This window comes from Silene latifolia, chromosome 8, assembly GCF_048544455.1.
Source record: "Silene latifolia isolate original U9 population chromosome 8, ASM4854445v1, whole genome shotgun sequence".
Classification (NCBI taxonomy): domain Eukaryota; kingdom Viridiplantae; phylum Streptophyta; class Magnoliopsida; order Caryophyllales; family Caryophyllaceae; genus Silene; species Silene latifolia.
This window is the reverse complement of record NC_133533.1, coordinates 74,607,520-74,622,645: the sequence shown is the minus strand read 5'-3', so window position 1 is coordinate 74,622,645 and position 15,126 is coordinate 74,607,520. Positions and strand designations below refer to the sequence as shown.

Genomic DNA, 15,126 nt, shown 5'->3' with positions numbered 1-15,126 from the left:
ATCACAATAACACCAGAATAATAATACCACCAAAATAACAACACAATAACACGTGACAAAAAAAAGAGTAAAGAAATCAAAGTAGTTAAACAAATCAAAGTGAGACCGGAATAACATCACAATAACACCAGAATAACAGCACAATAACATCTGGTAAAAAAATAGTAAAAAAGACTAACTAAGTGACACTGGAATAACATCACAATAACACCAGAATAACAATACCACCAGAATAACAGCACAATAATGCGTGGTAAAAAAAAGAGTAAAAAAATCAAAGTAATAAAAAATATCAAAGTGACACCGGATTAACATCACAATAACACCAGAATAACAGCACAATAACATGCGGTAAAAAAAAGAGTAAAAAAATCAAAGTAGTAAAAAAAATCAAAGTAGTAATAAAATCAAAGTGACACCGGAATAACATCACAATAACAGTAGAATAACAGTAGAATAACAGCACAATAACACGTGGTAAAAAAAAGAAAAAAAAAAATCAAAGTCGTAAAAAACATCAAAGTGACAGAAGAATAACATCACAATAACTGCGGAATAACAATAAGAGCACAATAACATGTGGTAAAAAAAAGAAAAAAAATCAAAGTCGTAAAAAAATCAAAGTAAAAAAAAAAGCACAATAACAGCATAATAACAAGAGGTAAAAAAATAAGAGTAAAAAAAATTTCAAATAAAAAAAAATCTGGTACAAAAAGAAAAAGGAAAAAAAGGTAACATAATGAGAAAAACATAAGAGAAAAACATAAGAGAAAAAAAAAATCAAAGTTGTAAAAAAAAGCATAATAACACGAGGTAAAAAAAAGGAGATAAAAAAAATTAAAGTAAAAAAAAGAGTAGCACTAGAAAAAAGAGAAAATAAGTAAATGACAGTGATTTTATATGACATGTAAGATTAGATATTGGCCATTCATCTCTAATGTAATCTAGTGGCCGAGATTGCCAAGCACAAACCCACAACTGAGCATAAGAAACAAAACTTACAAGAACTTAACTCTCTCTCTCTCTCCCTCTCTCTCTCTCTCTCTCTCTCTCTCTCTCTCTCTCTCTCTCTATATATATATATATATATATATATATATATATATAGAATTAGGATCACATGAGTCCTACCTAATTAATTGAGTCCATGAGTCCATCAACAATATCATACATGAGTCATAACAATACTGATTTATATCAAGCTAATAGTAAGGTTATTTTCGTCATTTCAAAAATTTATTATATAAACCCTATTATCAGGTCAAACCTCACCATTTGAATTTATTCACTTTATCTCTCTTCTCTCTCTCTTCCGCGATCATCCTCTTCATTCTCTCGCCGTCAATTTCCATCGTTCAGCTTTCTTCTTCGCTCTCGTGGTCATCTTCACCGGTTTTCATCATCGTCAGTCATCGATTTTCATCGATTTTCTTCATCATTCGTCTCAGTGGCTCATCTTCATTGACTTTCTTCATCATCCGTCATCTTCATCTCTTTACTATCTCGGATTTCTTCTGTTTTCGTATATATTCTTCATTTTTCTCAATCTTAACATACTCAATGTCAGGTATCTTCATAACTCTCTTTTTTGTCATCGTTTTGCTTCTTTTATTTTATGTGTTAATGTTTTCATTTTGTTTTCCTGTTTATTACATGATGTTTTGTTGTTATTGTATCTTCGACTGAATTCGTTTTGTGATTACTGGTTTTTTTGTTATAATTGATGTTATAATTCATCAACATCAATCACAGATTCATCAATCGTGCTAATTGACGTATGAAAATCATGTACTGATTGCCTGCTTTCTTCATCATGTAGTTTTTGCTATTTGACGTGTTAAAATCATGTCCAGATTCTCTGTTTTCTTCATCATCTAGTTTTGTGCTAATTGACGTATTAAAATGATGTACTGATTGTCTGTTTTCTTTATCATCAAGTTTATTTTGCATTCAATGTTTGTGTTGACATCAAGTTTTGATCGTTATTTAACAGTTTCCTTTGTATCACTTTTTATTCCGCAGAGTATCATAATCTATTATGAATAGTATCACATTTTACAGATTTTGTTTGCCTAATTACTGCAGCCTAGAATCAGATTTCCTTTTAAAATAATATCACATATCATTGACCATAATATCATATTCTGGAATATACTAGTATACATTACTGTGTATTTACTTTCTGTACATTAGTATCACATGTTATGCTTCAGAATATCACCTTGAGTCCTTTACAGTATCATAGGTTGCAGTACATAACTGTGCAATTACTTTCTGTACATTAGTATCACATGTTATGTTACAGAATATCACATTAATTCCTTTACAGTATCATAAGCTGCAGTACATGACTGTGTAGTTACTTTCTGTGCATTAGTATCACATGTTATGCTACAGAATATCACATTGATTCCTTATAGTATCATAGGCTGCAATAGAAGACTTTGTAGTTTCTTTCTGTGCATTAATATCACATGTTATGCTACAGAATATCACATTGATTCCTTCACAGGATCATAGGATGCAATACATGGCTGCGTAGTTAATTTATATTCATCAGTATCACATGTTATGTTACACAATATCACATGCACTCCTTCACAGTATCATAGTTTGAAGTACATTATAATCTAGTTATCTTTGTTATAATTTGTTTCTTCAACCTCCGTTGGTGTAGAAAATACTTCTGTTGTTCCTGTGATACCTGTTCCTACTCCACAATGCATAGACGTTGATGAGGTGCATGCTGGAAATCGCCTTTCTTTGATGGTGACCCCTGGAGGTTCTGAGGAGTGGATCAGAAATATTTCCACTGAATTTACACCTATAATAGGACAAACTTTTGCTACGTTAGATGATGGTATACAATTTTATGAGACTTATGCAATAGCATGTGGTTTTGAACCAAGGAAATCTTCAACTAAAAGGTTTCGTAGTAGTGGAGATATTAGGACAAAATTGATTGTTTGTCACCGGGAAGGATTTAGGGATTCTAAGTCGACAATATTACCCATTACTAGTGAGGAGGAGGAGCCAATGGTCAAGGCCTATAATCCGAAGAAGACTAAGGTTACTAGGATTGGTTGTAAAGCTAGGATTTTCTTTAAATTTGTTATTAAAGAAATTGACCAAGTTCAAGTGCCACTCTTTGTTGTTGATCATTTTCATACTGCCCATAACCACATTCTTTCTCCACTCAAGTATAGAGAATTTCAGAAAAAATGTAGAAATCTTGCTTTTCAACATAAACAAACCATCGTTGATATTGCAAGGTCAATATTGATCCAACCTCTACTTTTAGGTCCGTCAAGGAATATGTTGACGGCTATGAAAATATTGGAGCTTGTTTGACTGACTTTATGAATTTTGGAAGGGAAATCAAGTGTTTTATAGGTCTTAAGGATGCTCAAATGTTTGTAGTCCAGTTGGAAACCCTTCATGAAACCAAGGAAGGTTTTTATTATGCCTATGATATTGATCAGAATAAGTGTTTGTTTCGTGTATTTTGGGCTGACGCAGCAGCACGTCGTAATTACGCTCTATATGGTGAGGCGGTGACTTTTGACCCAACCTATTCAACTAATAAGTACGACATGATATTTGCTCCCTTTAATGGTGTTGATCATCACAAGAAGTCCGTCACTTTTGGCGCTTCACTTATGTCTAGGGAGAATGACCAGAATTTTAAATGGATTTTCACAAAATTCTTAGATTGTATGGGTGGAAAGGAACTCCATTGCTTTTTTACCGATCAATGTCCTGCTATGAAAATTGCAGTCCCTGCTATTCTTACGACTGCTGCCCATCGCTATTGCATGTGGCATATTATGAAGAAATTACATGAAAAGTTAGGCACGACAGTGACCAAAGAGACTGACTTTGTCACTCGTTTGAATTCTGTTGTTTGGGAATCAGACGTAGAGCCTTCTGACTTCTAAGTGAGGTGGTGTTCGTTGATCAGTGAGTTTCAATTGGAAGATAATGCATGGTTGAAATATTTGTTTTCCAAGCGGCAACGTTGGATTCCGGCGTATTATCGTGATATTCCTCTTGGTTGTCTTTTAAGAACAACGCAACGCTCTGAGAGCGAAAACAGCTTCTTTAAATGCTTTGAGAATCCTCATGGCACACTTGTTGAGTTTTGGATGTGCTTTCAGAGTGTTATGGATCAGCAACGGTATACCCAAAAATCTCTTGACAGAGATAGTGATCACTCCTTACCTCAAACCAAAACTCTTCTTAGCCTTGAGGTTCATGCATCCACTGTTTATACGCACGCTCTCTTTTATGAATTTCAACAGCAGTGCGTTGATTCTCTAAACTCGTGTAGTGCTGATGATTCTTCAAGGGAGGGCAGTACAAGGTTCCTAGATGTTGAAGATTCTATCTTCCATAAGACTTATACTGTCGAATTTAATCCTTCAACGTTTGATGCAACATGTTCATGCAAGATGTTTGAGAGGAAGGGATACATATGCAAACATATCATCTGGATTTTATCAAGTAAAAGGGTCAAGAAGATACCTGATAAGTATCTTCTTAGTAGGTGGACAAAGAACACTAAAAAAATGCCCTTGTATGATGTTCACGGTCAATTATTGGATGATTTTAATTCGTCAGATGTCACTAAGCTTCAGATTTTCGATGCAGTCTGAATTCTACTCAACTTTAACACTGCTCAAATCTCTGCCTGAAAATCACATAAATGAACTGACTTCATTACTCAAGACATTTAGACAAAATTTCAAGCCTGGTGCTGAAAAATTAACTAAACAGCAAGAGTTGGAGACGCTCTGATACCGTCGTTTAGTATCAAAAATAATACTTATAACTTCCGAACTACTACTATAGCTAGTGATAGTACGAGTCGATCCGCAGGGAGGTAGGGAGATAATAGTTGCTTTTAATTTTAGTCTAAGGGTAACAGTTTGAGGGGGTTTTAATATGAATTAAATTTAAATCTAATAACATAAACTAAATAAGCAAATAAAAGTAATAAAGGATGCAAACAATGATAAAAGAAATGCTAAGACGATCGGTTCACTATAGCTGCGATGGCACATAATCCTAGGTAAGTCCGAAATACAGTCGTGTAGGATGGGTAAAACATGTCCTCTCAGTCCAAGTTAACTAGTAGCGCCTTTCGGCCTATGCTACTAGTCACTAGGTCTCACTAATGCTAGCTCTCGCCCTGAAAAGTGATTCTAAAGCCTAAATTACATTATCTCTCGATCTCAGCAATTTAGTAGTCTTAATTCATTAATTAATGCCCTTCCCTATCTCTCGATCTACGGGTTGGTCAAAACTAAGCATCTAACAAGTCTTCTCTCGGTCTCATTGTTAAATATTGCACTCAACGAATCAAACGATGCTAATCAAACACGGGTCTGGTCGATCGACCAACTACTTCAGTCGACCGACCACACGGCATAGTCGATCGACCAGTTAAGCCAGTCGATCGACCATGCCCAATTCGGGGTCACCTATTCTAATGCCATCTACGCCATAGATCCCCTACATCTTAGCACGGGGTGTTTAGCTAGACATACTTATACAAATAACAAGAACTAATTTGATAATAAGCATGATGGATTGCATAATTGAAATAATTGAATGAATGAATTCGCATAAAACTGTAACTAGGGCTTGGGATTCTATCTAGCAAAAACTAATACTAACGAAACGAATAAAACAATACTGAAATTAAAGGACTAGAATTACCGAAGCAAAGGAACAAGCGATGAATCCGAAAGTAAGGTACGAACTTTATGGAGAATTCTAAACTAAAGATATGTATGATAGGAACTAGATCATAATGATCTGATGCCTCTTCTGAAACATAGGGTTACGTTATATAGATAGTCTTACGTAACTTTTATTCCTAAAACTTAATTACATTGGGCTTTCTCGTCTTCTAATTTCCGTCAGCACGTGGTGTTGTCGATCGACCACTGGGACCGGTCGATCGACTGAGATGCGCTGTACAGGAGCTTCTGATAATTCCTGCAGCGCGCACCGATCTTAAAACAGCTGCCATTTCTTCGTTACTTGGTCAAATCAGGCGTTCTATGCGGCGTTGAAAATCTAAGAGGATAAGCTTTCACCTCCAATTAGAATCACTCGATTATCAGATCTAGAACTCGAGATATAGCCATCTGAATAAGGCTGCAATGTCGAGAAGCATTCTGACAGTCTATAGACCATGTAGGTCCGTCTATAGACCACTGTAGCTGGTAATCCGCTTCTAAAACTCTCGCAAAAATATCTTTCAGGCCTTGAAATGCGCACCAAGTTCGCTTCCCGAGTCTTTACTCCACATCAAATGCAATGCTATGTACTTAGGGACGGATTCGGCTCGATTTCCGCTGGATTCTTCACATTTATGCAATATTATACAAAAACACGAAAGTAGACGGAAATAGGGAAAATAGTAGCATAAACTACATATTTGAGTTCTGAAATGCGTGTAAAATAAGGTGTAAAAAATCATATAAATGACACGCATCAAACTTCCCCAAACCAAACCCTTGTTTGTCCCCAAGCAAGAACTAGACTCGATCTTAGGAGCTAATGGAACGAGTTCAATCTCAGAGCGAAATGCAACTATAAAGCCTAAACCAATTTAATGCTAAAAATCAACAATCAATTAGTAATATGAATCATGCAAACGAGTCATGTAGTCGTTAAAAATTGCTGAACCGTCGACTTAGCAAGACCTTTAAAATTGGACTCTCACGGGTCACTCTTCTCTCATGAAGCAAAGGGTAAGCATATATGTGTCAGAGAGGAAGAGAAATAGCCGCTCACCTAGACTACGACCCGTATAAACATGCATGCAACTAATATGATAGACAATTCTAACTACCGTACAGACATTCCAACAAAACAAGGTCCTGTCACAGCCGAGGGCTTACAAAAATATGGTAAAGTGAGGCAATGGGTAAGAAAAGGCAAAACATTTATGGAAATGTGGAGGTATAGGCGGCCAAGCTAGTACCTAAACAAAACCATATGACAACATCCATTTCCAACTCACTTATAGGATTAAGCACATGCGCCCTTCATTTGGCACAAAACTCACCAAACCGAACTGAAAATACTCCTCAATAAATGTAAATAAAGCATAGGAGTGAAACCGTCTACAAACAACATCTTATCCTTTCACGGTTTCTTTCTTCCATCATTGTTCTCTCTTTTTTTTTTTGAATTTTTCTCAACTTCTTTTCTTTTTCTTTTCTTTCTTTTGTTTTTTTTTTTTCATTTTCCAATTCTTTTCTTTTCATCCACCTTCTTTCATTTCTACCAACTCCAAATAACGCAATACAGACCAAACTTGGCACAATAAATTATATACCGCAAAAGCGTACATTATGTTGGGAAATGTGTCCTCAACAATAGTGCGATCACATGATTTAAATATCATTATTAAATCTCATTTTAAGAATACATGTGGGATGTAATATTTTACAGTCAACTGGTCCACACATATCGGTAATGATTGGCTGACTAGAGTTTGACATTACTGTCGTGCGACGGTGGTGATCAGTTGATCCCCTTAGGTCATACCTATAGGGAAATACCCTTAATTGATCGTATACCGATACGAGTTAATTAAATTGCTTAAAATTGACGGATGATTTTGTGAGTATAATTTACGTATCTTATTGTAAATATGATTAAATAAGACACGGTCTAAGTAATCGAATTATTTTATTACTTGGATGAAATTATTGTTTACAGAAACAATTGAAACGGAATGAATAAATTATTATAAATACAGAATGTTGTAGTTTATAATTTGGAAACATTTTTGGTACAAGTAATTACGAATTACTAGTCGATTTTGTAAATGACATATTTTATGAGTATGTTGATTTTTAATATGTTAAAAATACATTACATTGTGACATGTCATGTAACATGTTACATGTGACAAATTTGACAAATGACAAAAATAAAATGGATTCTCCATTTTATGCCCAAAACCGAAAATAAGGGGGTGTGTACATAGTTTATATTGTGTTGTTTATTTTTAAATGAAAACACAATCATGACACTAGGTAGTAGGCTTGCATGCCTAGTCTCTTGTGAAGAGCACAAATGAAAAGTGTTGGGCATCCTACCCAAGCATTTTTCGGCCACTCCAAAGAAAAGAGAGAAGAGCTTTTCTCATACATGATCATTATTCATTCCTCTCATCTAATTTTCTAGTGTAACAAAATTGATATGCTCTCTACATCTTATGAGATTTCTAGAGAAATAAAACACACAAAAAACTATCTCTTGACCGAAATTTTCAAGAGTAAAATACAATTTATTTTGTGTCAATTTTATAGTAAAACTAATATTATTACTAGATCTAAATAATATTGGTTATTATGAGTTTTCCTTGGGTATATGCTTTTGGGAGGGATTCTATACTTGAATCCTTGTTCTTCCATTTGGAGAGCTCAAGAACAAGTGAGTAGGTGAACTCACTTGTGCCCATAAATCCGAAAATCACAATGTAAGATGATGGTTTCTTCTTTATATTGTTTTAATGTTTGCATGCATAAGTTCCACCATTTAATTTTATGAGAAATTAAAATAAAACATATATGAGTATGTTAGTATATAGATCTACTTTTCCTTCAATCGGTATCAAGAGCCACGGTTGTTTGCATGCAAATCGGTGAAAAGGTTTTCCGAGTTATAAGAATAACAAATAAAACTTGTAAAATTTGTGTTATTATGATATATCACGAAATTAATTCATGCATGTTAATATTTCTGGTCCTAAAATGTTTTAGGATATTTTGGTTAATTTTACGGATTTTTATTGTTCATATTATACATTAATGGCATTTAAATATGATTTTATGAGTAAAAATGTCATTTTCGGTCTAAAATTAGCTATACTTCGAATTTTCCGTTGATTTTTGGATATGTTGTCACATATATTATTTTGAGATAACCTGTACATTTTCATAATTTTTGGACTTGTTATGCTCGAAAAATGGATTTTTCATTATTAAATTCGGATTTAGGTGAAAAATAGTTTAATATGAGTTAAATTTCGAATCTGGTCATAGAAAATTAATATGTTGTCACATGCAATTTTACAATATGTGTGTAAAATAATTGGCTATAAAGAAGTCTTTTTGCATGATTTATGGATTTTTGAAGAAAAATAGCATAAATAGTGACATTATTAGTGAAAAAATTAATAAAACATAATCTATGACTTAGGAAAAACGTCTTATGTTGCATTTTATTATCTTTTTCAGATCTAAAATTGAAAAATTTATGAATATAGTTTTTCCCATGTTTTTATGATTATTTTATTTAAAATCGATAAACCGCAACATTGTTTTTCCGGAAAAATTTCGAAATTTTTAACTTAAGTTTTTGAACATTATGAGTGTCATGGTATTTTTCCAGAATGTTCATAAGTTTAAATTTCAAATTTTGAATTTATTTGAAATTTTGTGATTTATTTGAAGTTTATAGCATATTTTTTGTAATTTTTGGTCCATTTATGAACCATTTTACAAATATGGGTTAATTATGGTCAAATTATTAGTGAAGACTAAATTTTGAGTCCTAAGAGGTTAGGGTAATTAACTTATGCATAAATATGAATTTATGTAATTTTTGTGATTGTAAAATGTTGAAATCACGCAAATCCGTAAAAACCGAGTAATATACGATATTGGCTTATTAAAGGCGAGTTAGCATAAAATTGAGCATGTTCATACATATTATAATGCTGCATTTTCTTTATGATTATCATAATTTTAATTTATGTAATTTTGAATTATGTAATTTTACTTAGTATGACCTTAGTTTTTTAATTGGTATTTCCCGAAATGTATGGGAATATCGATTCGGTTGTAATTTTATTGTGATCTCGTATCACCGTTTTGTAATTTAATAGATTTATTTTATTTTAGTTACAAATGTATAATAGGAAATTCTGTAATTTATTATGTAATTTTATTCATTCCGGAGTACCCAAGACGGAATTCTTCAAGAATGGAGATACATAAAGACGGTGTTACCTCGAGATGCATGCCACAACCGAAGTTCAAGGGACCAATGGAGTTGGTTTCCGATTATGTAATAGTTAAATAGTTTTTCTATTTTAGGAAAGGCCATACTAGGATTTATTTATTTTTTATGCTTGCATTTTATTTTATGTCGCATGCATCGCTAAATCGCCATAACTAAAACATGCATTTTCTTTTATCGAGTTTATCGACCGTGTCAATTAAAATTATCGTAGTTCACCGCTTTAGTTCACTTAAAACGTGATAGATAATAAATTGACATGACCTCTCGCTAAAATAAACAATTGAGACATAGCCTTACCAAATAGTAGAAACCATGAAAACCTATTTCGCGAGGGAGTGCACTCGGCCCTACCGGGGTACAAACCTTGTTACGTAGGGGAAGTGGGTGATGAGTGTTAATCCACCGAATTCATGTTGATGAGGGTTTCATCGGCCATACCGTGCCCAAGTTGATGTGGATTTGGATCATGGACACATTTATTCGAAATTTGGATTGAGCTCAACGGAAGTATTCGCGACCGTAGTTGCATGTGTTCCGGGCTATAGATAAACATTAGAGTAATTTTATCGACCAAGAGTTCTAAAAGTAGAATCGATTAAAACGTTAATCCACCGAGTTATATTGATAAGGGTTTCATCGGCCATACCGTGCCCAAGTTAATATGAATTTGGGTCTTGGAATCATTTATCATAGTTGGGTAGAGGTCACTATGTAAATGCTATACTTGTTTACAAGTATTAATAAAACGATAAATGTTAAGTTTTCCACTATTCCGTTGTTATTATTGTTCTATTTCTTTACCACAATTCATATACGATATCATTTCGTTTTTGATTCAAATCTCCATTAAAATATCGTAACTAAAGACAAATTTGAATTTGCTTCTAAAACCTCATATGAACCATTGCTAAGGATTTCTTGTAAAGAGTATAGATTAAAGTTATTCATTATCAAACAGGTTTTTGATACTTGACTAACACATCTACTTACAATGGATTATTATTCATATACTTAATTGAATTAAGTACCTTGAAGCGATAAATTATTTTGGTAATTAGTTTTGTTAGAATTCGTAATTGACCAAAATAACGCAACCACTTCATTGAAAGTTTTAAGACTAAAACGATTAAATTGAAGAGTAATCTTCATAAGATTCAACTTTTCTTATCTAAGTAAAGACTCATTGAAATGAGTGGGAGCATTCTCTTAAACCGTTAAGATGAGAATGAGGTTCAAGAAGTAAAGATTATAATGGAATTGATACAAGGTAATGTTGAAAGTAAAGTTGTTGAGAATAGCAATACTAAACCTATCAATCCCGACCGATAAAGTTTCCATTGTCTTAAATGTTGGACACTAGAAAGGAAACTACCTCAAATTATTGAAGAATCAACAAGTTAGTTGTGGGACATCTAATGGGACCTTCTTCTTTAAATGTTTATTTGATTAAACATAAATTTTGCTAGTACTAATTCGTCAATATTAGAAACCAGTGGAGGTTTTCATCATTGTATTCGACACATAGAATGATTACAATATGACGACTAGCAACAATAATGACGAGAGATAGAGTAATTGCGTACTCAATCTAGTTTTTGATTTATAGTTGTACTTAATTGTGACTATTAAGTGCATAAACTCTAAATAAGAATATAAACTTGTTAAGATACAAAAGAGGTTTCACTTTTGTGACCCTATACACCATGATTTGATGTATGGCTAGCCCATTATCAAGGTGATTATATTCTAAACCAAACTAGAATGATATATCATGTAGATAATGCAAGACTCAAATTGGTAACCCAAGATTAAACCTTAAATTTTGGAATGATGAACGTAAAGAGTTATCGAGTACTCTTGAAACCATTAGATTGTTAATGGTATATGCGTATCTTGTATTCAAAGCAAGATGTCTCGTGCCTTTTGGTTGAAAAGGAGATCGAGGTTGTAAATCATCGATCCAAAATAGGTTGATCATTTTCTTTTACCAATGATTTAAGTTGACGCTAATATGTTCACTTAATAAGGTAAATAGAGAAATCTTTGAAGAATTTCAAAGTGTTCAAAAATCACGATTTAGTCGTGATGGGATTATCAAAGTGAAGACCTTGATATAAGCCAAAGGAAATGTGATATAATATCACAAGTTAATCTCTCTTAGCACGCATTATGGAATAATGTGTGGTTGGATAAGAAATCAAACGCTATTCGATATGGTTTGGACTTCAATCAAGTTACTTTGAGTTACTTGATCCTTTTGGGGATTTTATCATTTTTGTCTAAATTATTTTTCCACTAAATCGAATCATATGAGATATGAAATGGTAAGGGTACCATGTTTGTAAGTTTTCACAAGAAACAAATGCTCATTTTTCCCTTTTCAATTATCACGAGTACGACGGGTTTGCGGCTCGTGAAGCTGTCTTACTAAAATACAAGTTTATTTCTAGAAGACAGAGTGGGAGAAATTATTCAAGAGCCACAAAGAATGCCACAAAGAATGTTATGTCGCAAGAAACTGGTCTTTCTTGGCTACATGAGACATTTTGTGTAAGACGTTGTTTCTTTAAAACCACAAAGAATGCCACAAAGAATGTTATGTCGCAAGAAACTGGTCTTTCTTGGCTACATGAGACATTTTGTGTAAGACGTTGTTTCTTTAAAACCTAGGAGGTTAAATTCGTCACTTGTTAAAAATGATGAATTCATGCTACTTTTAAGAAAGTATAGAGCTTATAACTTACAAAAGAAATTGTTTGATTCAAGTTGATTACTTCTAGAAAGTAATGAACATATGACTTACATAAGAGTGTTTAAGTCACAACTCAATACAAGGCTTAGAGCCATGAAAATCCGAAACGAAAGGGCTTGATTAGTGACAAAGGGTTTTGCACTAATAAAGAGATATTTCAAAGCAAGATTGGTTGCAAAGGGTTTTGCACTAATTGAAATGATTAAGTCTATTTGGATCTTCTTAGGGATTGTGTTTCATTATGAGGATATGCATACAACAAGTGAATCTAAAACCCACTTCTTCAATAGAAGGAATGTATTCAATACATGTCATGAGTTTTATAGATTCTTGCAATCCTAAGATAATGTGAAACTTAAGAGAGAATCTTAAGTAGGACATCAATGAGTTGGAGTCAACATTTTGATCATGTGATAAAAATTTTCTCGATAAGTCGAGAAGTTGTGTTTATACATGGAGTTTAGTGGGAGTTACGGAAGTTTTATTAGTCTTATATGTGGATGACATATTGATCATTGCGAATGATATAAGACTTTTGGAGTATTATAATACATCTTTATTATCCGGATTTATGAAGATAAATCCACATGATATTAGCGTCAATAAGAAGTCTTATGTTGATAAGATTCATGACTAGTTCAATTAATTTGAACATATTTGATTGATTCCATTTGCTTTCATTTCTTAGGATCAATTAAATGAGTAATGATGTATAACACTTCATATGCTTTGAATATGATGAATTGTTTTCAAAATCGAATTTAAGTAATCTTTACCAAGTAAGCTATAAACATTACCCTTAAGTGCTTGCAGAAGCATTAAGGAAGTAAAGCAAAGTGTTTATGATGCAATATTGTGTAAGGGTGTTACACAAGTGACAATTGACAATTGAGATTGCGCATGGTTTCCGACAAAACCATAATCAAAACACATTAGGGTGGTTAAGATACCATTGTGGCAATGTTAATTAAGAAGTAGATTTTCTAGAATTGTTCTAGGCAATAAAGAATAATGAGAGATATTTATAACGGAAATTGAGTACACTTGCGATCATGAGATGTGCAAGAAAGATGAGTCCTGCACCCTGTGAAAACAGTGGGAGCTATTCTTAGGCTAGAGGGCCTATGTCTTGATTGGATCTCGACACGTACTCAGAAAGTTTTGTAATGCAAATGTATACATTACAAAGGAAAACGAGTATGTAGTAAGGTTGAGTAAGGTACAAGAAGTTGATAAAACCTACTAACCAAAGCCTTCTCAAAGGCTAAACATGATGAGTCATGTCATTTCAATTGAATTGAAATGAACAACTACGTACAAGATCAAATTAGATTATAGAATATGAAATAGTAATCAGGCATTGACTATTCATATGTGATAATCACATTTGTCGTTCGAGTTTTACTTTAAAACTATCTTATTATACTTTGTTACATCCAAACGGGTTGTAGAGACAATTGAACCCCGTTAAAGTGAACACGGATTAGCATTGTATTCGCCCATAGTCATTTGTATGAGGTGACGTCTCGAAGTGACTAGAGTGTGATGTGATTGATGGCAAGTTCAAGTGCCATACAGTCATGTGAGATGACTAGTCGATCACATAGGCAGATTGTTAGGAACACCTTGTCGGGCCTTATGACCGCTTATAGAGTTCTGGCAATTTATATAGCCTGGTCGTGGCGAGAGCTACTATAGTATTCTAATGAGTCGATTCTTTTGACTAAAGACTATTCACCTAAGATGGCACAGTTTCAGATTAACTTTGATTTGTGTTACTACGACCTTCGTAAATGGGGTCAAATGGGCATATTTTGGGTTATGATGGTTGTGGCTAGTCGAAGGGAATAAGTGCGATAGGAATTGTCCACCCCCTTGTCAGGGTTAAAACAATATCTCCGGGCCACTCGAGGAGTAATGAACTGGAAATGCGTGGCCACGCTCGGAATGTATCTATGATAGATAAATCCGGTCAATCAGTTATTCTCCAGATCGAGGAAACCACTCTCGATATGATCACTTGCAAGTACGACCTGAAAGATACCTTGCATTGAGTGGGAGATAGTAATAGGACAAGAGAATTGATGACGCACACTTGTCGAGGACAAGTGGGAGATTGTTGGGAAATGTGTCCTCAACAATAGTGCGATCACATGATTTAAATATCATTTTTAAATCTCATTTTAAGAATACATGTGGGATGTAATATTTTACAGTCAACTAGTCCACACATATCGGTAATGATTGGCTGACTAGAGTTTGACATTACTGTCGTGCGACGGTGGTGATCAGTTGATCCCCTTAGGTCATACCTATAGGGA

General features: G+C 33.7%; 1 protein-coding gene across 1 annotated transcript; it reads left to right on the top strand.

The window, feature by feature from the left end:
• Window positions 1-1,560: 1,560 nt before the first annotated feature.
• Window positions 1,561-4,655, top strand: LOC141595371 (protein FAR1-RELATED SEQUENCE 5-like). The gene is made up of 4 exons (XM_074415336.1): window positions 1,561-1,567; window positions 2,678-3,200; window positions 3,302-3,847; window positions 3,962-4,655. The coding sequence occupies exons 1-4, from the start codon at window positions 1,561-1,563 to the stop codon at window positions 4,653-4,655; spliced, it is 1,770 nt and encodes a 589-aa protein (XP_074271437.1).
• The last annotated feature ends 10,471 nt before the right edge of the window (window positions 4,656-15,126 follow it).